This window comes from Giraffa tippelskirchi, chromosome 3, assembly GCF_054371585.1.
Source record: "Giraffa tippelskirchi isolate mGirTip1 chromosome 3, T2T-mGirTip1v1.2.pri, whole genome shotgun sequence".
NCBI lineage: Eukaryota > Metazoa > Chordata > Mammalia > Artiodactyla > Giraffidae > Giraffa > Giraffa tippelskirchi.
In genome coordinates this window covers 35,610,820-35,636,291 of record NC_137277.1, presented here as the reverse complement: position 1 = coordinate 35,636,291, position 25,472 = coordinate 35,610,820, and the positions used below count along the sequence as shown (strand labels likewise).

Here is a 25,472-nt window from a genome sequence, read left to right as displayed (position 1 = left end):
TCAACCTTCACTCATTTCTTCAGCCAGTGCCCTTACGCAGTGAGCAACCTCCACAACTGAACATGATGGTGCTAATGTTAGGGCCAAGCAAGATGCATGTCATCCCATCTCTGTACTTCCTTGTCCGCAGGGCCTAAAGGCCAACATGACCCGTCTTTACCAACTGATGACAGAACCACAGTTTTCCCGCTGCTCCAAACCCACCAAGTATAAGAAGCTGCTGTTCGCACTGTGCTTCTTCCACTCTGTGTTACTTGAACGCAAAAAGTTCCTGCAACTTGGCTGGAACATCATCTACGGCTTCAATGACTCTGACTTTGAGGTTTGTGCTGACCAGGGTCCCTCACCCTGCCCTCCATCCTTAGCCTTTCTGCCCTGAGGCTGCCCTGCAGGAATCGTCACTGACCGGAAGCCCCTGGAAGAATTCCTGCCATAACTGTGTGTGGGGCTGGGGGCTTGGGCTGGGTGCATGCACAGGTGTCAGAGAACTTGCTGAGCCTCTACCTGGATGAGTATGAGGAGACACCCTGGGATGCACTCAAGTACCTCATCTCTGGGGTCAACTACGGTGGACACATCACAGATGACTGGGACCGGCGCCTGCTCACCACCTACATCAACGACTATTTCTGTGATCAGGCTCTCTCGACCCCCTCCTACCGGTGAGGGGGGCTCTGAATGGGGTGCCAGGTGGCAGGATTGGGGGTGGGACTGTGTTTGAGGAGTGAATGGAAGATTGACTTGGGGGGCGAAGTAACAGCAGAGAATTGGATGGATAGGGCCTTGGCCTGGCATGGGAGCCCCAAGTCCCCACAGTGCGGTGATAATTCTGCACTGACTCCCCAGGTTGTCAGTGTTGGAGACCTATTTTATCCCCAAGGATGGGAGCCTGGCCTCATACAAAGAGTACATCAGTATGTTGCCTGGCATGGACCCCCCAGAGGCTTTTGGCCAGCACCCCAATGCCGACGTGGCCTCCCAGATCACGGAGGCACGCACTCTCTTTGAGACTCTGCTTTCCCTGCAACCCCAGATCACACCCACCAGGGCCGGAAGCCAGAGTCGGGAGGAGAAGGTAAGGACAGACAGACAGAAACCTGGGGGAAGGAAAGCAAGGAGGAAGAGAGGTCTGCACTCAGTGCTCCTGCCTTGGCAGGTCCTTGAGTTGGCTGCCGATGTGAAACAGAAGATCCCGGAAATGATCGACTATGAGGGGACCCGAAAACTACTGGCTATGGACCCCTCCCCACTCAATGTGGTCCTTTTGCAGGAGATTCAGAGATACAACAAGCTGATGGAGACCATCCTGTGAGATGGGGGGAGGTGGGGCTCTGTGGAACGCAGGGAGGGGGCAAGAGGAAAGGGCTTCACGCCCTGCCAGGATGGCTCTCCCAGGCCCATCCCATCCATAACCCTCCACCTTTCCCCATCCAGCTTCTCACTGACAGACCTAGAAAAAGGCATTCAGGGCCTCATTGTCATGTCTACCAGCCTGGAAGAGATTTTCAATTGCATTTTTGATGCCCATGTCCCTCCGCTCTGGGGAAAGGTAAGATTATCTCACTGTTGATCCTTCTCCAACAATGAACTCTCCTTTCACCCCTGGACCTGCAGCCTCTTGGTCCTAAGGAAGCCTATAGCAGAAAGCAGTGAGCCTGGGCTTTGAAGTCAGACAGGTTCAAGGTTGAAATCTGACTCTGCCCTTCACTGACTGACTTTGCAAAGTTATTAACATAGAAACCTACCCAGGGCAAGTTCCTAGCTTCTGCAAGGATGTTTCAAGGATTCCTGGTACTGTGCACCTTAAAAGGTGCTTCATTAACGGTAGCTGGTTAGCATTGCTGCTGCTGTTGCTAATAGTTGTCATTTTATGCTTCTTTCCTGGAAATTGGCTTTTGGAGAGCTTTGCCGAACTATGGTTTGGGGAACAGGGGCTGACACCACATATTCTTCTATCTGCTTCAAGTGTTCACAGTAAGAATTTGAATGAATGAATAAATGAATGAATAAACACACACTACCTCCTGCTCCAGGCCTACCCCTCACAGAAGCCATTGGCTTCATGGACCCGGGACTTGGCCATGCGTGTGGAGCAGTTTGAGATGTGGGCCAGCCGCGCACGGCCTCCTGTGATCTTCTGGCTGTCTGGCTTCACCTTTCCCACTGGCTTCCTCACTGCCGTGCTGCAGTCTTCAGCTCGCCAAAACAATGTGAGCCACGTGGACAGTGTGATGGGAACCAATACTGATGATATGTATTTGCTCTCCTCTTTGTGTGTGTGGGAGGATCCTCCCTTATTCTTACCTTCAATCTCCAGATTTCAGTGGACAGCCTCTCTTGGGAGTTTATCGTTTCCACTGTGGACGACAGCAACCTAGTGTATCCACCCAAGGTGGGTGCCACATGTGCTTAGGGTTCTGAGCAGAGGGGAGTCTGGTGGAGGAGGAGGAGCTGGGAGCAAAGGTGAGAGACGACTGGTTGAGAGGGAGGGGAGGAGAGAGGTGGCAGGACAGGGGTTGGGCACTGGCATCTGAGGGTCTGGATTTACCCCCAACCGGTCTCCATGTCTCCCCAGGACGGTGTCTGGGTTCGGGGTCTATACCTGGAGGGTGCCGGCTGGGACCGGAAGAACTCCTGCTTGGTGGAGGCAGAGCCCATGCAGCTTGTCTGCCTCATGCCCACCATCCACTTCCGGCCTACTGAGAGCCGCAAGAAGAGTGCCAAGGGTGGGACAGTTTGCCCCCTCCCTAGCTTGCCTGCCCCTCCCTAGTTTGCATCCTAACCCAGCCTCTGCTCCACCCCTCCCCCACACCTGCTCTTGCCCTGCTCTCCCAGCAGCTCCAGGGTCTGATTTATTCTCCTCTCCTTTCCTGCAGGCATGTATTCCTGTCCCTGCTATTACTATCCCAACCGGGCAGGCAGCTCAGACCGCGCATCCTTCGTCATTGGCATCGACCTCCGCTCTGGGACCATGACCTCTGATCATTGGATCAAGAGGGGCACTGCTCTACTCATGAGCCTGGATAACTGAGAGGGCCTCCTCTTCTTTCTGTTTGGGGGCACGGGGGTCGAGGACTCCAGGAGCCAAGGCTGATAATGTACCTCCGACAGAGGCTAGGCTTCACTCAGGCCTTGACCTCGGTTGAATTTGTTGCTTGATGAGGCCCTGGTAATACCTAGTCGTGTTAATCGTAAAGAATTGTATCGGAGCTCAGCTCCGTAAAACACACCCGACCACAAGCCCCAAGTCTCTCAATGGGATGGTTGGGGTTTGGGGGGTGGTTGGGAGGAAGCCCAGGCCTTATGGAGGACGAGAGGTCCTGTGGGCTGCTGCCGGATAGGGAAAGCTGCAAGGGAAGTGGGAGGTCTTGAGAGGGAGAGGAGGCGTGGCCTCGGCGAATGGGCTGGGCAGTGGGGCCTAAAGAAGGTGTGGCTAAATCTCGGCCAGACTCGAGCGGGTGGGGCGGGGCTTACTTTGGAAGGGCGCGTGATCCAAATGGAATAGGGGTTTGTCAGGCAGGTATCCGTGCTGGACCCCGAACCTTGCACCTTGAACCCTGCACCCCGCATTCGGCATCCTGTTCGGCACCTGTGCAGAGGCGAGCGGGGCCGGCAGAAAGCGGGGCGGAGCCCGGGAAAGGGACTCCGGCGCAAGGGGCGGGACCATGAGAAGGGGGCGGGGCTGGGGCGCGGGGGGTGGGGGGGCGGTGTTTGTGTTGGAAAATCCAACTGCGCCACGGGGCGGAGCGGCCCCCCCAGCCCCGGCCTGGGAGAAGGGGGGGCCGCTCGACCCCCTGGGTGACCTTGGGGAACCTGAACACCTGGGACACCCCAGGACCAGGTAACGGGGAGCCGCGAGGGCGTCTGGAAAGAGGGAAACCGTCTCGGCGCAGGGGGGGCGGAACGCCTGAGGCGCAGGAGGGGTAGAGGTGAGGATGGACGTCCGGGTCTCTGGAGAGGCACTGGGAAGAAGACTGGGTGCAGGACGTCTGGATCCTCTAGAAAAGGGTAGGGCGGCGTGAGGGAAGAACTGGGCGGCAGATGTCGGGTTCCGGATGTTGAGGGGGGCCTGAAAGGACTCCCTGTCCCTCTTGGGCTGGGATTCCCCTTCCCGACACTAGGGCGGGGGCGCGGCGCTGCGGTCCCTCTCTGAAGGGCAGGACTAAAGGTCAGGGTTTGCAGCTGGACTCTGAAGGGCGGGTGAGGTCAGAAAGGGATGTGTCTCAGGTCCCGCGGCCGCGTTAAGCCTCCCTTTCGTTCTTCCCACGGATGAGGTGTGTAGCCTCAGCTGTGACTCTCACACCGGGAGCCCCGACGGCCTCCCAGCGGTAGCCTTCGTCTCATTCCTTCCGCGGCACCTCGCCCCGCTGCACTCGGCCTCACCGCGCTAGTCTCCCCATCCACGGTCCTGCCCCCCACTCTGCCACCTCCCGTTCCGAGCTCTCACCCAGCTCGGGCCCTTCTCCACTGAACCTTCGCGACGTAGCCGCGAGATGGCGAGAGCGAGACGCGCACAGCGCGACTCAGGTTTCTGGAGTGGGGGATGTGGCCTTGAAAACAGCCGAAGCCCCCTGCCCCGGCCAGAGGGAAAGGTGGGCTGAGGTGCTTGCTTGACTTCCTGTCATCTCGGCCCCCCTCCCAGGAAACTGTGGGCGGGAGGGCGAAGGGCAGGGGCGGGACAGGGGCTCGGGGCTCTGTCTCCGCCTCCCCGATCTGGAGTAAATAGTGGGGAGGGGGCACGCGGGTAGGTTACTAAGCAACGGAGATTCGCTTCCTGTCGGCTGCGGCTTGTGGCTGACTTAGGATGGGAGTTGGCAGGGTGGGGGGCTGGGAGACCGCGGCGAAGGTCGAGGGCAGGTCGCCAGGTTCTCCAGACAACAGAGAGCCCTAGGAGGAAGCCGAGGAGCAGCGAGCTGCGCTGCCACAGAAACGGACTCGGCGTGAGTCCGGAGGGAGGCGGGACCCAGGAGCGGCGATGAGCTCCGCTCCCCTTCCCTCTTGGGGGTTGCTTGCCCTGTTGCCAGAGTAACTGGAGAGCTAGACTCCGGGGCTGGATTCCCGAACTCGTGCGTCCACCCAATCCGCTCCAGCGGCTGCCCCTGACATCAGGGCCTTGGCAGCCAATGTGGAGGAGGCATCGCTGAGCGAGAGGGAGAGGGGAGGAGACGGGAGGGGAGGGGTGGAGGCTGGGAGGGGGAGCTGCTCGGGACCCGCACGTGCACTCCCACACGCTCGCGCCCACCCCCCTCTCTCAGCCGCACGCGCCCGAGTACCCCACCCTGCGCTTGCGCGGCGAGTCGGCGCTCACCGCGTGCCCCCCTTTCCCCTTTCTAGAGACTTGGTTAGCAAACGAGTAGCGGGCTGCGCTTCTCAGACTTCTGGGTTCGCTAGCCTTCTTCCTAGGGGTCTCGAGCAGTTAATGCCCAGCCTGGCGTGGGAGGAGCCAGCTACCTGTTCCCCACCCCAGCCGGCGCCCCACTCTCCCAGGTGGGCTGGGCGGAGCTGTGGTTTCCGGCCCCATATGCTCCGCCGCTGCCGTCCCGGGCTCTGGCTAAAGTTGCCTCCCCAAGAGGAGCCGAACGGGTATGAGCGCCCCTTCCCGAGGCTTCACGCGCTCGGGCCCGGCTGCTGTTGGCAGCGGGGAAGGGCACTGCGGGGAAGCCCCGGACGCCCCAGGTGACTCTTCCCGGACCATCACAACCCGTCTTCGCGTGAATTCCTCCCCTTTGATGTGCACCGAAATCTTTCCCATCCCTAACGTTTCTTCCCCACTCGTGCACCTCCCTCGGCTCCTTTCGGGCTGTCTCTCCCGGTCCTCACTCGTCCTTCTCGGCTTCTCCCAGTTATATAACTCTTCCTCTCGCCGTGTCCTGATTTCAACTCCACAGACTCCGCCCTGGAACAGCGCGGGGAGGGGCAGGAGAGTTCGGACCCAGACAGATTCCGGCTGGCGGCCGGCTGGGCACAGGGGATCCCTCTGGTGGGAGACGGAGCCCCGCGGGACCTGGTGCCCCCGCTCCCCACCTCCCGCCCCCCCCCCCACGCGAGATCTCGCCCAGGAGAGAGAAGGCACAGTATCAGGGGCGTGTCGGGACTCCGTCAGAAATGTGGGTTGGGAGGTCAGGGCTGGAGGCGGAGAGGAGGAGCCGAGAAGCCCGAGTCCCTGGGATTGGAGCCGCGTAGGGGGCAAAAGATAGGGGCGGGACGCCTGGGTTCCTTCCTTCCTCTCCTTTTTGGGTTCCCAGAATTCCTGAGGCTATTTCCCAGGAAGCTTAGCCCGCGGCTCCTCTCCGCCCCTCGGGGTCAAAGGTCTGTGTTAAAGGTGCCCTGGGATGATGTCACCCGTGCACGTGCCCTGGGATAGTTGCCAGGCCTCCACCCCTTTCCATTCCAGCCCCCTCCCCCCACCACAACCTCCGCCCCGAGTCCAGCTGCAGCCCCGTGCCATCATTCCCCCTCTTCCCTTCCCTTGGCCGTATCGTCCTGCAGGTGCGAAACCCTGGCCTGGAGTTTTTGAGGGGGAGGGGCACGGATGTGGTGTGGTGGACTTTGCCCGTTTGCTGGGCTAAGCGAACCTTGGGTCACTTTTCCCTAGATTGGCACAGAAGAGCTTTCCCTCCAAGCCCCCTGTCCCCCCTGGAAAGAGCCTCCCAGCAGTCTTTTTCCTTTCCCACCTGCTGCATTGCCAAGAGGCTCATGGCCCCCACCACCGTATTGAGTTGAAGTGGGAGTGGTTGCCAGCCCCCTGGAGAAGAGCTGTGTGGTATACATCTGGACGCCAGCTCAGCCCTGACCTTAATCAGTGGCACCCCACCCCCACCAGTGAGGAAACGGGTCAAGAAACTGTATGAGACTGAAAAGTTAAGGTCTTTATTCTGTGTAGATGTGTGGATCTCTCTCTTGAAGGAAGGGGACTCAGTTGATAGCTACGGCAGCCCTTCTCTATTGAGTTAAGTCCTGGGGTTGCTTATGGTATTGGGAAAAATTGGTTTCTGTTTTTATGTACCTTTAGGGTTTGGGTTGTCAGATCAGACCTGGATTCCATTCTCAGCTCTGCCACTTAGTGGCTACAGGAACTTAGAAAGGTCACAACCTCTCTGCGCCTCCTGTTCTTAATCTGGAAAATTTAAATATCAATACTTACCTTCTAGGCAGTTGATAGGGAAAAAAATGAGATAATTTATGCAAAGCACTTAGCACAGTGCCTGGCACAGAATGAATGCTGAATGCTTGTCATGAAATGCTTATTATTTTTAAATGGTGTTATTATTTTTATTATTCTGGTTGGTAGGCCTGCTTCAAACTCACCAAGACCTTAGGAGTGGGTCAGCGAGGAGTGGAGAATGTGTGCTAATGTGGTCGGTGGGGGGAAGGGTGCTGGGGATTAGCTTCCCCTGCATTGTGCACTTTATTTGATGAGGGCTTTCCTCAGATTTGTATTGCTTTCTTTGGGATTATTTTTTTTTCCCCTTCTTGGAGAAGAAACAGCTAAGACTATTCCTCTGGCTGTGAAAATAAAATAATTGTATTGTGGTTCTTGATTTTTGAGCAAGACCCCAGTCCCCTCCCATGTTCTCTGGAGCCTTTCAATTTTGCCAAGGGACTCTACAGTTTCCTTTGCGGGGGACAGAGCTGGCTAAGGGGTGTGTAAAAGGTTCGGGTGGGTGGGCAGAGAGACTAGTGCAGGGGGCTGGGTGGGGGCGAGTAGTTAAAGGAAGAGACCGGAAGGGAGGAGGAGGGAGCCTGCTGGTGGGGAGGGAGGGAGGGGAGGAGGAGGTGGTGGAGGAGGAGGAGGAGGAGGAGGAGGAGGAGGGAGGGGGTTGGGGAGAGCCTGCTACAGTTCTTTGTTTGACTCCGGGACTCAGGGACGGGGAGGAGGAGGGAGGGAGGCCGAGGCTGCAAGCGCCGGGGCAGGCCCAGGAGGCAGAGGAGGGACCGTCTCCCCCGCCCCCCCAGCCCCCACTCCCCCCCCTGCTGCTCCCCCCCTCCCCACCCGGACTCCGGGGGCACCGCCGGGGGACAGACACCCAGCAGGTAACCCCGGCCTGGCTCGCCCTCCCCTCTCGGGTTTTCCTCCACACCCTCCCTGTGACCCCTTTCCCCGGTTCCGTCTCCCCGTTTCCCCAGGGCTTGCCTCTTTCCCTGTGGCCCTCGGTGTTCCATCTCCCCATTTGGGGTAGTCGCCCGCTGGCCGTGCCGCTGTCTCGTGCAGCCTGACTCCCTTCCCCTTGACCGACAGCTTGTGCACCCCAGGTCTGCCCGCGGCACCTTTCGGGGCTCTGTCTGGCCGCTTCTCCAGGCTTTGCTTTCCTTCCGACCTATCTATCCCCTGGGGCTCTGAGGAAGGAGGGAGTCCCTGTCCTTTTCTCGCTCCCCCAGTTCCCCGCCCCCCAACTCTGGCCCCCTTTCTCCTTCTAGCAGTCTCTAGGGGGTGGGGAGAGAACCGGAATTTGGGGGGCCCTCTGGAGGGGCAAGGGGCTGTATGTCTGCGGGCAAAAGGGGCTGTGAGTGTGTTGGGGTGGGGGTGGGGGCGGTTAGAGACCTGGCTGCCTGTCTGTTGTCCCTTTAAATGGCCCTCACATTTCTGGGGACTTGTAGGGGGGAGGTGGCCAGCCGCCTGCCTGGGGGGCAGGGCCCTCTGTTCGTCCACACAATCAGGGGTGGTAATGATTTAAAGGGACAGCCTTGGTGTGGCCGCTGCCACCCTTGGCCAGCTGGAGGGGGAGCCGGCAGGCCTTGTCTGTGGAGGCTTGGCTGGCAAGCAGGGCATTTGAGGCTGAATCTGTCTCAGGGCCTGCCAGGTCTGGGACAGTGCTTCAGCTGGGACCTGCACGGAGGGTGACAGCTTGCCTGGGGGGCACTCAACCTGGGCCTTCTCCAGGGCCCCACCTTGGAGTTCAGGGACTGCTTGGCCAAGAATCCTTGAGTCTAAACTACCGAGTCTGTCAGCCACCAGCTGGGGGCCACTGGCAGGTCTGCAGGTGAGCAGCCGCCCGGGCACACTGGAGCTGGCCCTTCAGCTCCCCCTTTTGTTGTTTGGCTCTGTGCACAAGAAAGCCCCAGCCCCTCCCCCAGCTCCCCCTTCCCATCCACATGCCCCCCCCACACACACACACACCCACCCCAGCTGTTGGACAGATGAATTACAGCCTCCGGCTTGAGGCCAGGACTGGTGAGGGATTAAAGCTCTGGGGCTGGCCCTTTAAATGGCTGTTGGCCCCTCCCCCACTCTGGTGTCCAGACACCCCATACACACCCTGCTGACCCCCTTGGACGCCCCTCACTTCTTCTCTTGGTCTGTCCTAAGGCCTGCGGCTCTAGGCTGGACTCTCCCCAGCATCTCCTCCTCCCCCAACATAACCATATATACAAATGCTACAGACTGCACACACATACACACACACACTTACTCTCTGGTCTCACATTCTGAGAGTCCCTATCCTGGAGGGTTCCAGCCTCAAGCTCCCTTCCCCAGCAGAAGGACCTTGCCTGCCTGGCCTCCCTAGCCTGCAGCTGACCACTACCCTGGCCAGGTGAGGGGCCTTGCATGGGTCAGAAATAGCACCTCCCTGGGGGCAGTGTCATCAGCAGCTGAAGCAGCTTGCAGCACATTGCATCATGGAGGCTGGGGGCTGGTGGCCTGAGTCTCTGGGGCAGGGGGAAGGATGGGGGCTGGAAGGCCAGAGAGTGGAGAGGCTAAATGCTGAGCCCAAGTGTCTGGGTCCTTAAGGGCAGAGAACTGTGGCTAAGAGGGCAGATGTTTATAGGTCCCTGAGGAGTGAGTTTGAGGTGAGGGCAGACAGGTGTGACCCCTGGATGGATACCTGATTCTTGGCCCTGGACCTAGACACCTACCTTCTTGTCTCTGAGGGTTAGGAGAGGAGGGAGTGGGCCCCTATTGCCTTCTTGGGCCACAGAGAGGAAGGAGGTGATGGGGAAACAGGATATGGCCTTGATGGGTGGATGGAAGGGAGGCTTGCAGCAGAGGCCACTTCCAGACCCAGGCCTAGAGTCACAGTCCTTGATGAGGAGGAAGGCTCCTCCCTGCTGGGCCCGTTCATCTAGTCTGGCCACCTGTACTGCTCACCATGACCTGCCTCTACCTGCCTGGGGGAAGGCAAGGGGGCAGAGTCCAGAAGGTGGGGTTGACTGGTGTCTTGATAAGGCTAGGGAGGAGGGAGCACTGAAGGAAGAGTTTCTGTAAGCCTGAGGCCGGGACTGAAGCTGACTTGGGTGAGATGTCAGAGGCGGTTGGGACTACTTTGGGGCCAGGAACTCTCAGCAGGAAGGTCCAGTCAGAAGAGGGATCATGGGCTGGGTGTCCACTGTGGACTTAACGCCGGTGCTGTAGCATGTGCCCTCACTCCTTGGTCCAGGTTGCTTCCTAAAGGGGAAGGCTCTTGGATTGGCTTTTTCTGGTTGCCATGGAAACAGATTCGATTCTCTCATCCCATCTGACCACCAGAGCCAGGTTTCTCCTCAATAAGGGGATGGGGGCACAGGAAAATTCTCCAGCCTGGGAGGTCCCACCTCTAACTGGCTTTTTTCTTTTAGGTTCCCCCAGGCACCATGCCAGCCCGATAGTACCACCCACCTCACCCACTGTGGTCTGCTGCACCCTACTGCTGGGACACTGGTTCCAATGAGACCGGGCACACCAAACTCCACCTGGTAAGTCCTGCCCTAAGCAATGCAGTACCTCCCCCCAACAGTCCCAACTCTGCACCCCATGCAAGAAAGATTGGTACGATCTGGATCATGCCCACTCCTCAGAATGGTCCAGTCCAACTCTGAGCATCCCCCCATGGTGTGGTGATTGAGTGGTTCAGTCTTCCTCATTTATGGTGCTCCCCTCTATTGCTTATGAATGGTTCATCCCTGTACTTCACCAGCCTCTTACCTACCACCAAAAAATCTACCCCCTCTCCAAGTGCCTCAACTCGGTTACTTATTGAATTAACCTGGGGTTTGCAGGCCAGAAAGTAAAGATAGCTGGTGGGATTTTTTTTTTTTCTCTTTTTGGAATGAGGAGGGCTTTGCCCGGGTACGAGTTGTTGAACAGCTTGGCTTATGGAGGGTGATTGGAAACTGAATTAGAGAGATACTGGAGGCCATTGTCACAAAAACTTGCCTCTTCTGCTTCCCTGTCTCCTCCTGCCAGTTCTCTGCCTAAGGCCCTGCTCCATCCCCTCCTCCATTCTACAGAAGAAATTATACCTAAGCTAGAGACTTAAGTTCTCTTAAGTGCGTGTTGTTCATCTCCACTACTCAGTAATACTGTTTTGAGTAGGACTTAGAGAGTTTTCTTCTATGTATCTCTCATTGTTTGGCAAGATGGTTGGCACATGGGGCGCCTCAGTGGAATTGCGTTGAATGAATGTGTTAACTGAGTGAGCTTCATGGCCAAGAAACTGAGGGCTTCTGAGAAACGCTGCACAGCCTCCTACCTACATCTTCTCTAGAGGACATGAGACATTTGGGATGGTAACATGGGGGAAAGCTGAGGGACAGGTTGACCCTGGAAATGTCCTGTGAGGATAAAACAGGGAATAGTACAGAGGCATGATAGAAGAGTGGTAAGAAGAAGGCTCTGGAAAGAAGCCTAGCTCTTTCTCAAGGACTTGACCAAGTTATATAACCTCGCTGAGCCTCAGTTTCCTCATCTGTAAAATGGGGTAGTACGACGTTAGGTTCTAGAGAGGACTTTTTAAAAATGTCTATGAAGTGCTTAACACTGTACCTGGTATGTAGTAAGTATTCACTAAATGCTAGCAATTAACCATCACAATGGGAGCCACAGGGAGCTGTGAGGATAAGCAAGGTTGTTGAAAAATAGGATATAACTTAAATGAAGGCAGTGCCTGCGCCCTCAGTCATGTCTGACTCTTTGCAACCCCATGGACTGTAGCCCATGGAGTGGGTTGCTATTGCCTCCGCCAAGGGATCTTCCCCACCCAGGGATCGAACGCACATCTCCTGCATTGGCGGGCGGATTCTTGACCACTGAGCCACCTGGGAAGCTCCACAAATGAAGGCAGGCAGACCTCTAAATACTTGACTCAAACGGAAGGCTCACTGATCCAGCAAGACGTCAGGATGCGGGGGAGTGGGGCGAGGAGTCAGCAGGGTCAGCCTGCTCCAGTGTCTCCCTGACTCTGTTCAGGAACATGAAGGCAAACACAGAAGGGCATGTGCAGAGAGACACACGTGATCATGCAAGTGATGCAGAGGCAGCCCCAGACAAAAGACCGAGACCGGAGCCAGGCAGACACACAGACCGTGTAGACAGGCGTAATGACAGGAACGCGTCAGACAAGGCACTGAAGGAGACAAGATGAGCAGATATGCAGGTGCGCACGGAGACAGACACCGGGACCCACACACTGCCGACCTTGTCAGACAGACTGGTGAACACAGCGGTCCAGTCAGAGGCAGACACAAGGCTCGCAGTGACACACAGCGGGCCGGGGCCGGCACTGTCACTTCTCGGTGAGGGGCGGGGAGGGGCCAGCAGCGGGGGAAGGCTGGGGAAGGGAATCCCGAGCGGGCGGCCTGCCCGGGGTGGCTGAGTCACAGAGGAGCCCCAGCCGGCGGCCCTCCCCTCGCCTCCCCCTCCCCCAGGTAAGAAGCGAGCTGTAACCCCTCGCTGCCATCAGGCAGAACTGGGCCTGACAGCGAGCGGGACGCGGCAGGGTTCCCGGGCCGGCTCCACCTCCTCGCGCGTGCCGCTTGCCTGCTGACGGCCTGCTCGGTAATACCCTGTCTGCGGGGTCTTGTCTTTGGCCGGCACGTGAATGTGCGTGCTCACGTCTGGCCCCTCATCCCCCACGGCAGGATCGGTGTGCGGCTCCTCCGGCCTCGCGCCCAGAGAGAGTTAAGTGGGTGTGATTGATAGAGTGGGTCTCGGGGCTCTAGGGGGAGGGGGGCCGGTTAAAGTCCCGGAGTCCAGAGCCCGGATGGAGGGGGCGGAGCTGGGCTTAGCCGGGAGAGCCCGGATGGAGAGGGCGTGGCCTCGGCAGGAGAAGAGTTAACCCTTTCGGAGCAGCTGACTCCCAGGACTGTGGGTCCGACGGGAGAGGCTGGAATACCTGCCCAGAAGTGTACCGTCCTCCCAGCCTGGCTTTGGCCGCGTGCGTCTGCCTCTCATCTGTGTTTGAGGAGCCTGTGGGTGTCTGTGCCTGCCGGTGATTGTTTCCTCCCCTGGGTTAGTACAGACACATGGAATGGGGCGGGCTATTCCTGCCCCAAAGTGAGAGTGGAGGTGAGAGTGGACCGCGGGCCGGCTGCCGGCCGCTGGGGAACAGGTGTGAGCGCGGCGTCGGGGCTGCCCGGCGCGGGGAGGGGCCGTCGTGGGGGAAGACGAGAGGGGAAATTCCGCGGGACCGGTGGGGAGCGGTGTGTGGGCTGAGTTGTGTCTGCCTCTGACTGTGTGTGTGTCTGTGTGTGTTTAGGGAGGCGGGGGCTGAGTCAGTGGGAATAAGGGGAAGGTTTTCTGGGTGACTCACGCTCCCCCACACCAAGTCTGAATCAGACCGCGAGGGAGGGCTTTGTACAGGAGGCGGATGGGAAGTCAGGCGCCTTGGTCCCGGGTGGGGACAAGGACCCAAGGTGGTCGGCGAGAGTGAGAGTGTGTTTAGTGTACAGGAAGTTTTTGTTCTCGAGAGAGGGCTGCTGTATTCCGAGTACCGGCGTAGGGGTTTGTGGACAGAGGTGGAAAGGAGCTGGAGGACGGGACTGGCTGTTTTAGGGAAAGCTGAGTCAGTTCCCCGTGGGAAAGGGGAAGTGTTAGAGGGGAAGTGTCATCATCGCAGAAGGGGAAGCTGCATTTCCTGGTAACTGGCAGCGCCCTAGGCACCACTTCCCAGTCGGGGGTCTGTTCCTCTGATGTCCGGACCCTCGGTTCTCCGTTTTCCCTTGTCTGGTCCATGAGTCCCAGGACTTAGGTCAGGGCAACTGGCCAGGGCTATGCTTTACCGCAGTTTAGCGCTGTACTTGATCCAGGGCTTGGTAACTGACATACAGGCTGTTTAATGAGGAGAGAGTTCTGACCGAAATTCCGCGTGAATCGCGGAAAGGGTCCGCAGAGCCCCGGCGTCTACCAGGGCTCGCCGGGGACCTGTGGGGTCCAAGCGCTTGCGTGCAAACAGATGACCTTGCCCTGCGGAGGGTGGACTGTTTTCACCAGAAACCTGCCTGCCCTTGTGGGCTGGGTGGAAATTTCCCCACAGGGCAGACTTCTCTCGGCGAAGGCGAACTTTCCAGCCGCCCCCAGCCCCTCATCGCGCGTTCTCCCCCGGCTTCCTGCCCGGCGCTAGCTCCAGCTGGAGCGCTGGCCCCGCCCCCGCCGCTTTGTACTCTACACTCGCCTCTCGCAGCTCTTTGTACTGTAGACTCTCAATGGACCGATCCTGGGAGCGGAGCCGGCTTCCTACCTGCTGGGACGCCGGGTAGGCGAGGAGGCGGCTAGGGGACTGCGATCCTGGGCTCGGAGAGGCGAGAAGAAGAACTGGGGCTAAATGGAAGGTGCCCAGGAATGGGAGCGCTGCTCCCTTCGTGGGTCTAGCCAGCACCGACGGGAAGGGGCTGGGGGGCGGGGTGAAGGAGGAAGTGAAACGGGTTCTGGGTTCTTTAAGGGAGTGGGCGGTGAGAGTGGGACAAGGGTGATGTCACCGCCTGGCGGGCCCCGCCCTCCTCCCTCCCGAAGGACCCCCCCCCCCGTCCCGTACTCTTACACACGCCGCTTCCGCTGCGCAAGTAGCCACGTCACGGGCAACCCCCGAAATCCCCCCTCCCTTGGGGGGCGGGGGCCACGTGGGCCGTGGGGAACCGCGTGGCCCCGGCGGGTAAGGGCATAGAGGATACGGGAGCCACGCGAGAGGGGCCACTCGGGAACGCAGTGCGCGACTTCTCAGAATTTGGGGGATTAGAGGGGGGTTTTGATTTTGGGGGTCGGTTGGTATTGAAGACCTACAGAGCCAGGGGAAGTGGAGCTGAAGGAACTGGGTATGAAGCTGGGGACTTGACCATGTTTTGGGATGGGGGTCAGGGGTGGGGGGGTGGAGCGCTCAGATCGCGGCGCGGGCGGGTTTGTGTGCCATAGAAGTTGCCCTGAGTGGCCAGCCCTAAGCAGTTCCTAGAGGGTGGAGAGGTCAGAGGCTGGGCGAGATGAAGTGAGGAGGGGGAGCGACGCCTATGTCGAGATTGCGCATCCGTGTGCCAGCCTTTCGTCTTAGGCGGCGGGGCAGGGGGCGTTCCGGGCGGTCTAGCGCGGACCACTGGCGGCTCTGTGGGCGCGTGGGACTTGCGGGTCCCACATGCTCCAGGCTGACCCGAGTGTGCGGCCCGCCGCTTTCACCCGCACGGGTCGCAGGCTCCGCTTGCCTTGCCCGATCGAGTGTCAGCTTGGAGATGGAGACCCTAGGTGGGAGCCGCGGGGTCACGTCGGGGTCACCCCGGGCAGAGCTCGTCTGACCGGCTCCGCCGCCCCTCCTCCCCCGGCAGCGGCCGGGCTAACCTTGCTCCTATTGGTCCCAGTCAGGCTGTTACTGAGGCGGAGACACGGGTGATGATTGGCTTTCTGGGGAGAGAGGAAATCCTCTGATTGGTCAGGTCTCCGGAGCTCGCCGACGCCGGGAGAGGACGCTCCCACGGAGGCCGGGTAAGCGGCCGCCGCGCTGCAGCTCGGCCCCCGGGGCTCCCGCCTGGAAACCTAGCCGCGCAGCCACCCTTCACCCCGGCTTGCCCTCCCGCGTGCTCCACTCTTCTGGGCCTCTAAGGGTTCCTTAGGCCAGGTGGACCGCTCCTCGGGGATAGTCATCTCTGCGCAGATCAAAGATCTGTAAGGGCCACAGCCGGCGGCCCCGACTGTGCTGGCCAGCTCACCTCACTCCTTTTCCTCTCCTCTCCGTAGAATTGGCTGTGAAAGGCCCTGGGCGACTCTCTGGGAGCAGTGGGCACTCCTGTCAGAGCGGCTGGAGCGGGACCATCGCCCCAGGGAGCTGGGGCAGGGGGCCGTGCCCGATCTCCAGGGCTCCTGGGGCCACTGCTGACCTGGTAAGGGAATACTGGGCCCGGGTCAGCTGTGTGTACCCTGACAGCTCAGTCTTTGTTCCCCGTAGGATCATCATCTCTTCTCTTTGATTTAGGCTGGATGCATCGGGCAGTGGACCCTCCAGGGGCCCGCGCTGCACGGGAAGCCTTTGCCCTTGGGGGCTTGAGCTGTGCTGGGGCCTGGAGCTCCTGCCCGCCCCATCCCCCTCCTCGGAGCGCATGGCTGCCTGGAGGCAGGTGAGAACTTGTTCCGTCTCTGCCTCCAGGCACTCTTTTTCCCATCTCTGCTCCTCAGCCTCTGTTATCCATCTGGTGCCATCCCTCTTTTCTGCTGTCCGTCTGGTAGACCGCAGTGTAGCCCTAAGCTGCTTTCTCTTTTCCTCACAGTTTTCCTCCTCTCTAAGTAGAGATAGGACACAGGACTGTTCCACCTTGCTGTAGATTAACAGAGCCTTTCTCTCTCCAGGTGCTCTGCCAGCCTCGGGCAGCCCCCACTCTCTGCTCCCCTACCCCCTTCACACGGCAGTAGCTCTGGGCACCCCAACAAACCGTATTATGCTCCAGGGTGAGTGAGGATTGAAAGGTGCTGGGGATGGGAGGTAAGGCTGGGCCTTGTTCCTCAAGCCTCACCACCTCCCCTCCCCTTCTGCTCTGTAGGACACCTACCCCAAGACCCCTCCATGGGAAGCTGGAGTCCCTGCATGGCTGTGTGCAGGCATTGCTCCGGGAGCCCGCCCAGCCAGGGCTGTGGGAGCAGCTTGGGCAGCTATACGAGTCAGAGCATGACAGTGAGGAAGCTATTCGCTGCTACCACAGCGCCCTTCGATATGGAGGAAGCTTGGCTGAGCTGGGCCCCCGGGTCGGCCGACTCCAGCAGGTGGGATGAGGCAGGATACAGGGAGCTGGGGTTGTGAGTTCTGACCCAGTGCCCTCATCTTCCATCTGCTTCTGCTCTATCCTCTGCACTCTTCTCCCACCTTCTCAGGCCCAGCTCTGGAACTTTCACGCTGGGTCCTGCCAGCACCGACCCAAGGTCCTGCCCCCATTGGAGCAAGTATGGAACTTGCTGCACCTTGAGGTGAGGCTGGGGCTGGGTGGGCTAGGGACGAGGGCCCGGCCAGGTCTGCACCTGCGCCATTCTCTCCTTTTTGTCCTTAGCACAAACGGAACTACGGGGCCAAGCGGGGGGGTCCCCCAGTGAAGCGAGCTGCTGAACCCCCAGTGGTGCAGCCTGTGCCTCCCGCAGCACTCTCAGGCCCCTCGGGGGAGGAGGGGCTCAGCCCTGGCGGCAAGCGCAGGAGAGGCTGCAGCTCTGAGCAGGTATGATGGCACCTGGGCGGTCAGCAGTGAGCGGGCAGGGCTGGGGTAAGGAGTGGGACTCTCACACGCTCTCTTCTTCCAGACGGGCCTTCCCCCAGGGCTGCCACTGCCTCCACCACCATTGCCACCACCACCACCACCCCCCCCACCACCCCCCCCACCACCCCCTCCCCCACCTCTGCCTGGCCTAGCCACCAGCCCTCCATTCCAGCTGACCAAGCCAGGGCTGTGGAGTACCCTTCATGGAGATGCCTGGGGCCCCGAGCGCAAGGGTTTAGCACCCCCAGAGCGCCAGGTGAGCTCCCTTCTGTGGCCGCTTGCCTCAGCTAGAGGTCAGTTCCTGTGTCCTCCGTTTCTCACATGGTATCCTCATTTCTCGCTGACAGGAGCAGCGGCACTCGCTGCCTCACCCATATCCATACCCAGCTCCGGCTTACCCTGCTCACCCCCCTGGCCACCGGCTGGTCCCGGCTGCTCCCCCAGGCCCAGGCCCCCGCCCCCCAGGAGCAGAGAGCCATGGCTGCCCGCCTGCCACCCGTCCCCCCGGAAGTGACCTTAGAGAGAGCAGAGTTCAGAGGTCGCGGATGGACTCCAGCGTTTCACCAGCAGCAACCACCGCCTGCGTGCCTTACGCCCCTTCCCGGCCCCCCGGCCTCCCCGGCACCAGCAGCAGCAGCAGCAGCAGCAACACTGGTCCCCGTGGCGTGGAGCCGAGCCCAGGCATTGTGAGTGACAGCCGCAGGTGCCGGGGGGCGGGGTGTTGTGCCTGGAGCAGCCCTCTGACCACGGCCCTGCTCCTCTTGCAGCCCGGCGCTGACCATTACCAAACGCCCGCGCTGGAGGTCTCCTCTCACCAAGGCCGCCTGGGGCCCTCGGCACACAGTAGTCGGAAACCCTTCCTGGCAGCTCCCGCTGCCACTCCCCACCTGTCCCTGCCACTCGGCCCCGCCTCACCTCCTCCACCCTCTTGTCCCCGCCTCTTACGCCCCCCACCCCCCTCTGCCTGGCTGAAGGGCCCAGCCTGCCGGGCAGCTCGTGAAGATGGAGAGATCTTAGAGGAGCTCTTCTTCGGGGCTGAGGGACGCCCCCGCCCTCCCCCTCCCCCACTTCCCCACCGTGAGGGCTTCTTGGGGCCTCCGGCCCCCCGCTTTTCTGTGGGCACTCAGGATTCGCACACCCCTCCCACTCCCCCAACCACCAGCAGCAGCAGCAGCAACAATGGCAGCCACAGCAGCAGCCCTACTGGGCCTGTGTCCTTCCCCCCACCTCCTTATCTGGCCAGAAGTATGGACCCCCTTCCCCGGCCCCCCAGCCCCACACTGAGCCCCCAGGACCCACCCCTTGCACCCCTGACTCTTGCCCTGCCTTCAGCCCCTCCCTCCTCTTGCCACCAAAATACCTCAGGAAGCTTCAGGCGCCCGGAGAGCCCTCGGCCCAGGGTCTCCTTCCCAAAGACCCCCGAGGTGGGGCCGGGGCCATCCCCAGGCCCCCTGAATAAACCCCCCCAGCCTGTGCCGCCCAGGGTGGGGGAGCTGCCTGCCCGAGGCCCTCGACTTTTTGATTTCCCCCCTACCCCTCTGGAGGACCAGTTTGAGGAGCCAGCTGAATTCAAGATCCTACCTGATGGGCTGGCTAATATCATGAAGATGCTGGATGAATCCATTCGCAAGGAGGAGGAGCAGCAACAACAGGAGGCAGGCGTGGTCCCGGTCCCCCCGCCTCCTCTGAAGGAGCCCTTTGCATCTCTGCAGCCTCCATTCCCCACCGACACAGCCCCAGCCACCACTGCTGCCACCGCCGCCGCCACCGCCACCACCACCACCACCACCACCACGGCCACCATCACGGCCACCCAGGAAGAGGAGAAGAAGCCACCAGCCCTGCCACCACCGCCGCCTCTAGCCAAGTTCCCCCCACCACCCCAGCCGCAGCCGCCACCACCCCCACTCCCCCCACCAGCCAACCCGGCCAGCTTGCTCAAGTCCTTGGCCTCCGTGCTGGAGGGACAAAAGTACTGTTACCGAGGGACTGGAGCTGCTGTTCCCACTCGGCCTGGGCCCTTGCCCGCCACTCAGTATTCCCCTGGTCCCTTATCAGGTGCTACCGCCCCGCCACCCACCTCAGCGGCCCCAAGCGCCCAGGGCTCCCCACCGCCCTCCGCTTCCTCGTCATCTCAGTTCTCTACCTCAGGCGGGCCCTGGGCCCGGGAGCGCAGGGCCAGCGAAGAGCCAGCCCCAGGCCCCATGGCCCCCGCCCTGCCGCCCCCACCCCTGCCTCTGCCCCCTGCTCGCTCTGAGTCTGAGGTGCTAGAAGAAATCAGTCGGGCTTGTGAGACCCTTGTGGAGCGGGTAGGCCGGAGTGCCACAGACCCGGCAGACCTGGTGGACACAGCAGATGCAGTGGACAGTGGAGCGGAGCGATTGCTGCCTCCAGCTCCAGCCAAGGAAGAGAGCGTTGGGGTGGCAGCCGCGGCAGGACCCGGGAGCAGCAAGCGGCGGCAGAAGGAGCACCAGAAAGAGCACCGGCGGCACAGGCGGGCCTGCAAGGACAGTGTGGGGCGGCGGCCCCGTGAGGGCAGGGCCAAGGCCAAGGCCAAGGCCCCCAAAGAAAAGAGCCGCAGGGTGCTGGGCAACCTGGACCTGCAGAGCGAGGAGATCCAGGGTCGTGAGAAAGCCCGGCCAGATCTTGGTGGGGCCTCCAAGGCCAAGCCACCCACAGCTCCAGGCCCTCCGCCGGCCCCTGCCCCCTCTGCCCAGCCCACACCCCCGGCAGCCCCTGCCCCTGGGAAGAAGGCTCGAGAGGAAGCTCCAGGGCCACCAGGGGTCAGCCGGGCTGACATGCTGAAGCTGCGCTCGCTCAGCGAAGGGCCCCCCAAGGAGCTGAAGATCCGGCTCATCAAGGTAGAGAGCGGTGACAAGGAGACCTTCATCGCCTCCGAGGTGGAAGAGCGGAGGCTGCGGATGGCGGATCTCACCATCAGCCACTGCGCCGCTGACGTTGTGCGTGCCAGCAAGTGAGTTAGGGGGTGTCACCTGGGAAGCTGCTGGCCTGGCCTGGCCTGGCCCGGCAGGAGGGCCCGTTACCTAGCCTACTGATATATCTGTTTTAATCATTTCACTGTCCTTCCACAGGAACGCTAAGGTGAAAGGGAAGTTTCGAGAGTCCTACCTGTCCCCTGCCCAGTCTGTGAAACCGAAGATCAACACTGAGGAGAAGCTGCCCCGGGAAAAACTCAACCCACCCACACCTAGCATCTATGTATGTGTGCCCTGTATGCTCAGAACTGTCGCCACCTGTGGATTTTAGGACAGGGTTGGAGCTGTTGGGGTGCTCTGAGCCTAGGACAGCGCTCTGACCTGAGCCCTGTCTCCTTGGTTGTCCCTCAGCTGGAAAGTAAACGGGATGCCTTCTCACCGGTGCTGTTGCAGTTCTGTACAGACCCTCGAAATCCCATCACCGTGATCCGGGGCCTGGCAGGCTCCCTGCGGCTCAGTGAGTGTGTGGGCAGAAAGGTGTGGGGAGGGCTGCAAGGATCTGGGACTTTGGGGACCTCTGAGAGTCCCTCCTCTGGAAGACCAGACCACGACTATAGTGAGCTCTCCTCAGTCACGTGTAAGCCATATTTGAAGAGCGCTCTGAGTGGGGGTCCCCTCACCTCAGGCTTCCCTTCCATCTGTTTGAACCCAGTGGTAGGCAAGTGGAAAGGGGGATGTATCTCAGGATCTGGTTAGAGTCATTTCTGGTTTTCTTGGTGATGAAGGATGTGAAGAATACAGATTGTGCAAAACCTGAGAAGCCTCATGGTTTAGGGCTTTCGTCTTTTTCAACTTTTTATTGTGCACAATTTCAAAGAGATAGAAAAGTAAAAGGAAACCATAGAGAATTATAAGATCAGTCTTGTTTTTTCCATACTTATAGCTCTCTATTACCCACATATCCTCCCCTTCCTTCACTTTTACTTGAAGCACATTCTAGGCTTTCACTTGACAGAAAGAAACCTTTCATTGGATCCTGTGATAATGTAAAGAAACTGTTCTTCATTGAGCATATACTGTGTCAAGTGTTCTGCATGTGCCGCCTCATGTATATATGAGGACTCTGAGGGAGGGGCTGGGACTCAAGAGCAGCAGGGGGAGAAAAGGGGTTGGCTCTGATCCAGGTAAAGGCCAGGTCAGGGAGGGCCAACCCTCCTAGCTTCATGAGGGGCTGGGGTTCTCACCTGTGCTTTCTGGGTCGAGCGCTGAGAAGCCTGTGTGCACCCCGTCAGAGGTGTGAGGAGCAAGAAGGGACAGGGTGAGTTGGGGCCTCACTCCCTGCTCGGCCCTCCCTTGCAGACTTGGGCCTCTTCTCCACCAAGACTCTGGTGGAGGCGAGTGGGGAGCACACAGTGGAGGTGCGCACCCAGGTGCAGCAGCCCTCGGATGAGAACTGGGACCTGACGGGTACACGACAGATCTGGCCCTGTGAGAGCTCCCGTTCCCACACCACCATCGCCAAGTATGCGCAGTACCAGGCCTCATCCTTCCAGGAATCCCTGCAGGTGAGAGCTGCCCACGCAGGCAGAGGCAAGGGGTGTGAGATCAGGGGACTTGGAGCCCCGGTTGTGGTGGGCAGACCCCAGGAAAGGGGCTGACCCAGGCCTGCCTACCCCTGTGGCCGAGCAGGAGGAGAAGGAGAGTGAGGACGAGGAGTCAGAGGAGCCAGACAGCACCACAGGAACCCCTCCTAGGTAGGATGCTTTGCCCCTGTCGTTCATGACTCCTTCCCTTCCCCGCACTTCCCCACCAACCTGTGCGCTTCACCCCTGCAGCAGCGCACCAGACCCGAAGAACCATCACATCATCAAGTTTGGCACCAACATCGACCTGTCCGATGCTAAGCGGTCAGTGGGGCTGAGGCCAGCCAGCTGGGGCGGGAATGCCGACAGGTCGGCAAAGTCCGGGTAGTTGCTCACCTGTGCTGACCCTCGCCCCCGCAGGTGGAAGCCCCAGCTGCAGGAGCTGCTGAAGCTGCCCGCTTTCATGCGGGTCACCTCCACGGGCAACATGCTGAGCCACGTGGGCCACACCATCCTGGGCATGAACACAGTGCAGCTGTACATGAAGGTGCCTGGCAGCCGAACGCCAGGTGCGCTCCTAGCAGTGCTGCCGCTGGCGCTCCTTTGTCAACCAATGAGCGCCCAAGGGCGGGCTCGTCATGCAACGCAGGCTCGGCTCCCACTGACCGTGCAGTTCTGTCTCCCCCTGCAGGCCATCAAGAGAACAACAACTTCTGCTCGGTCAACATCAACATTGGCCCAGGAGACTGCGAGTGGTTCGCGGTGCACGAGCACTACTGGGAGACCATCAGCGCCTTCTGCGACCGGTGCGCGCCGCCCTCCGCCCTTCTTCCCCCTCCCCAACTAGATAAGCCCCCACGTCCCGTCCCTGGATCCCCATATTTACATCTGACCCTGTGGCTCTCCTCCAGGCACGGCGTGGACTACCTGACGGGTTCCTGGTGGCCAATCCTGGATGACCTCTATGCTTCCAACATCCCTGTGTACCGCTTCGTGCAGCGCCCCGGGGACCTGGTGTGGATTAACGCGGGCACCGTGCACTGGGTGCAGGCCACCGGCTGGTGCAACAACATCGCCTGGAACGTGGGGCCCCTTACCGGTGAGAGAGTGGGGCCAGGTGGTGGGCTGAGCCACTCAGCGGTGAGGGGCTGGGTCCCTGGGGAGTGAGCCCTGTAGAGGGGTGGGCTTGGAGGCCGCCAGGGCTGCGGCCCAAGTGGCTGGAGCTGTTGGTCACTTGTCGTGACCCTCTTTGGCCTGCAGCCTATCAGTACCAGCTGGCCCTGGAACGATATGAGTGGAATGAGGTGAAGAATGTCAAATCCATTGTGCCCATGATTCACGTGTCCTGGAACGTGGCTCGCACGGTCAAAATCAGCGACCCCGACTTGTTCAAGATGATCAAGTGAGGGAGGGCCCTGCTCGGGAGGGAGCCCATCCCCATCCGACCTGGCCCGCAGAACGATTCCTGGTTTCACCCCTTACTCCCGCCACCTCTCCGCTGGGTCAGCCCTGCGGGGCTGCTGTATTGGGGCGGCTGACAAGGTCCCTGCCCTAGAAGCTTTGTTCTCTCGAAGTCTGAGTACATGAAATTTCTCCTATGACAGGGATGTGTCGGGCGGTGACCGGGGAGGCCCGGCCCGCCCCACCATCCCCTCGCCCCGCCTGCAGGTTCTGCCTCCTGCAGTCCATGAAGCACTGCCAGGTGCAGCGGGAGAGCCTGGTGCGGGCTGGGAAGAAAATCGCCTACCAGGGTCGGGTCAAGGACGAGCCCGCCTACTACTGCAACGAGTGCGATGTGAGTGCCCCCCCCCCCCCGCTTCCCTGAGGGCCGGCGCTGTCCTCGGGCCTCCCTCCCTGTGACCACCGCCCCCTCCCCGCCGCAGGTGGAGGTGTTCAACATCCTGTTCGTGACGAGCGAGAACGGCAGCCGCAACACGTACCTGGTGCACTGCGAGGCGTGCGCGCGGCGCCGCAGCGCGGGCCTGCAGGGCGTGGTGGTGCTGGAGCAGTACCGCACCGAAGAGCTGGCGCAGGCCTATGACGCCTTCACGCTGGTGAGGGCCCGGCGCGGCGGGTGGACGGGCAGACGGGGACCTCTGGGGGCGCCGGGGCGGGCCGGGGGTGGGCGACCGCGCCCCTGAGCCCTGCCCGCTCTCTCCCGCAGGCCCCCGCCAGCACTTCGCGATGAGGCCGGACGCCCCGCCCGCCCACCTGCCCGCAGGGCGCCGCGGGGCCACCAGCACACGCCTGGGCTGGACCTAGGTCCCGCCTCTGGCCGGGAAGGGGGTCGGGCCCAGCCCTTCCACCCCATTGGCAGCTCCCCTCACTTAATTTATTAAGAAAAAATAATTTTTTTTAAACAAATATGAGGAAAAAAAGGAAAAAAAATGGGAGACGGGGGAGGGGGCTGGCAGCCCCTCGCCCACAAGCGCCTCCCCTCACCGACTTTGGCCTTTCTAGCAACAGACACAAGGACCAGGCTCCGGCGGCGGCGGGGGTCACATACGGGTTCCCTCACGCCTGCCAGCCGCCCGCCCGCCCGGCGCAGACGCACGCGGCTCGCGTATGTACATAGACGTTACGGCAGCCGAGGTTTTTAATGAGATTCTTTCTATGGGCTTTACCCCTTCCCCAGAACCTCTTTTTTTACTTCCAATGCTAGCTGTGACCCCTGTACATGTCTCTTGTTTATTCACTTGGTTATGATTTGTATTTTCTGGGTTTTTTTGTTTGTTTTTGTTTTTTGGTTTTAATTTATAACAGTCCCACTCACCTCTATTTATTCATTTTTGGGAAAACCCGACCTCCCGCACCCCAAGCCGTCCCGCCCGCCCCTCCAGGGACCGCCCGCTGCCGGTCTCTCCCTGCGCCCTAGTGTGTGTCCGGGCCCGGCCCGACCGCCTCCGCCTGTCCGCCCGCCCGCCCGCCCGCGGCTCCAGCCGGGTTCTCATGGTGCTCAAACCCGCTCCCCTCCCCCCACGTCCTGCACTTTCTCGGACCAGTCCCCCACTCCCGACCCGACCCCCACCACGCCTGAGGGTGAGCGACTCCTGTACTGTAGGGGAAGAAGTGGGAACTGAAATGGTATTTTGTAAAAAAAAAAAAAAAAAAACGAAAAAAATTTTAAAGTTTTAAAGAAAAAACTATGAGGAAAAGGAACCCCGTCCTTCCCAGCCCCGGCCAATTTTAAAAACACGGACCTTCCCCTCACCACCCCACCCTCCCCTCTTTTCTTTTTAAGCGTGAAACAGCCCAGGCCAGGGCCTCACTGGGGCAGGGACACCCCGGGATGAGTTTCTCTGGGGCTTTATTTTCGTTTTGTCGGTTGTTTTGTTTTTTTTTTTTCTCCTCCACGCTGGGGCTGCGGAGGGGTGGGGGATTTACAGTCCCGCCCCCTCGCACTGCACTGTCTTTCTGCCCCAGGGGCAGAGGGGTCTTCCCAACCCTACCCTTATTTTCGGTGATTTTTGTGTGAGAATATTAATATTAAAAATAAAATCAGAAAAAAAATCCTGTTTCGGTAACGTGCTAGTGGTAGCAGGGA

General features: G+C 60.1%; 2 protein-coding genes across 25 annotated transcripts in view; both read left to right on the top strand.

Annotated features, from left to right (window-relative positions):
• Nucleotides 1–3,229, top strand: part of DNAH2 (dynein axonemal heavy chain 2) — a 101,874-nt gene extending 98,645 nt beyond the window's left edge. For both annotated transcript variants that reach the window (XM_081578522.1, XM_081578523.1), the window contains 9 exons: nucleotides 131–322; nucleotides 478–662; nucleotides 847–1,075; nucleotides 1,157–1,308; nucleotides 1,435–1,549; nucleotides 2,034–2,210; nucleotides 2,318–2,392; nucleotides 2,576–2,726; nucleotides 2,877–3,229. In XM_081578522.1, coding sequence (XP_081434648.1) covers nucleotides 131–322; nucleotides 478–662; nucleotides 847–1,075; nucleotides 1,157–1,308; nucleotides 1,435–1,549; nucleotides 2,034–2,210; nucleotides 2,318–2,392; nucleotides 2,576–2,726; nucleotides 2,877–3,031 — 1,431 coding nt within the window. In that variant the 3' untranslated portion in view covers nucleotides 3,032–3,229. The remainder of the gene's footprint in view (nucleotides 1–130; nucleotides 323–477; nucleotides 663–846; nucleotides 1,076–1,156; nucleotides 1,309–1,434; nucleotides 1,550–2,033; nucleotides 2,211–2,317; nucleotides 2,393–2,575; nucleotides 2,727–2,876) is intronic.
• A 455-nt stretch (nucleotides 3,230–3,684) lies between these two features.
• KDM6B (lysine demethylase 6B) lies at nucleotides 3,685–25,438 on the top strand. Of its 23 annotated transcripts, none has more exons than XR_014079182.1 (25): nucleotides 3,685–3,841; nucleotides 10,555–10,671; nucleotides 12,164–12,350; nucleotides 15,539–15,658; nucleotides 15,911–16,053; nucleotides 16,146–16,287; nucleotides 16,517–16,615; nucleotides 16,708–16,927; nucleotides 17,036–17,128; nucleotides 17,209–17,370; nucleotides 17,582–17,665; nucleotides 17,757–18,095; nucleotides 18,177–20,383; nucleotides 20,502–20,628; nucleotides 20,757–20,862; nucleotides 21,705–21,910; nucleotides 22,035–22,099; nucleotides 22,181–22,256; nucleotides 22,349–22,497; nucleotides 22,620–22,734; nucleotides 22,840–23,027; nucleotides 23,189–23,330; nucleotides 23,597–23,723; nucleotides 23,812–23,982; nucleotides 24,093–25,438. XR_014079182.1 is itself a non-coding variant. In XM_081578553.1 (25 exons), exons 6-25 carry the CDS (start codon nucleotides 16,151–16,153, stop codon nucleotides 24,114–24,116), a joined length of 4,833 nt encoding a protein of 1,610 aa, XP_081434679.1. In that variant the 5' UTR covers nucleotides 3,685–3,841; nucleotides 10,555–10,671; nucleotides 12,164–12,350; nucleotides 15,539–15,658; nucleotides 15,911–16,053; nucleotides 16,146–16,150; the 3' UTR covers nucleotides 24,117–25,438. The 23 variants fall into 23 exon arrangements, 15 of the variants coding, with proteins under 15 accessions (XP_081434679.1, XP_081434673.1, XP_081434676.1 ...); XM_081578553.1 differs by having other exon boundaries at nucleotides 22,181–22,252; XM_081578547.1 differs by having other exon boundaries at nucleotides 17,453–17,665; nucleotides 22,181–22,252.
• The last annotated feature ends 34 nt before the right edge of the window (nucleotides 25,439–25,472 follow it).

Bases quoted from the DNA above. Each gene is read 5' to 3' on its own strand.
- KDM6B (XM_081578546.1), top strand. From the start codon at position 16,151: ATGCATCGGGCAGTGGACCCTCCAGGGGCCCGCGCTGCACGGGAAGCC. The intron at 16,616-16,707 runs GTGAGTGAGGAT...TCTGCTCTGTAG, and splicing joins AAACCGTATTATGCTCCAGG to GACACCTACCCCAAGACCCC. The intron at 17,666-17,756 runs GTGAGCTCCCTT...TCTCGCTGACAG, and splicing joins TAGCACCCCCAGAGCGCCAG to GAGCAGCGGCACTCGCTGCC.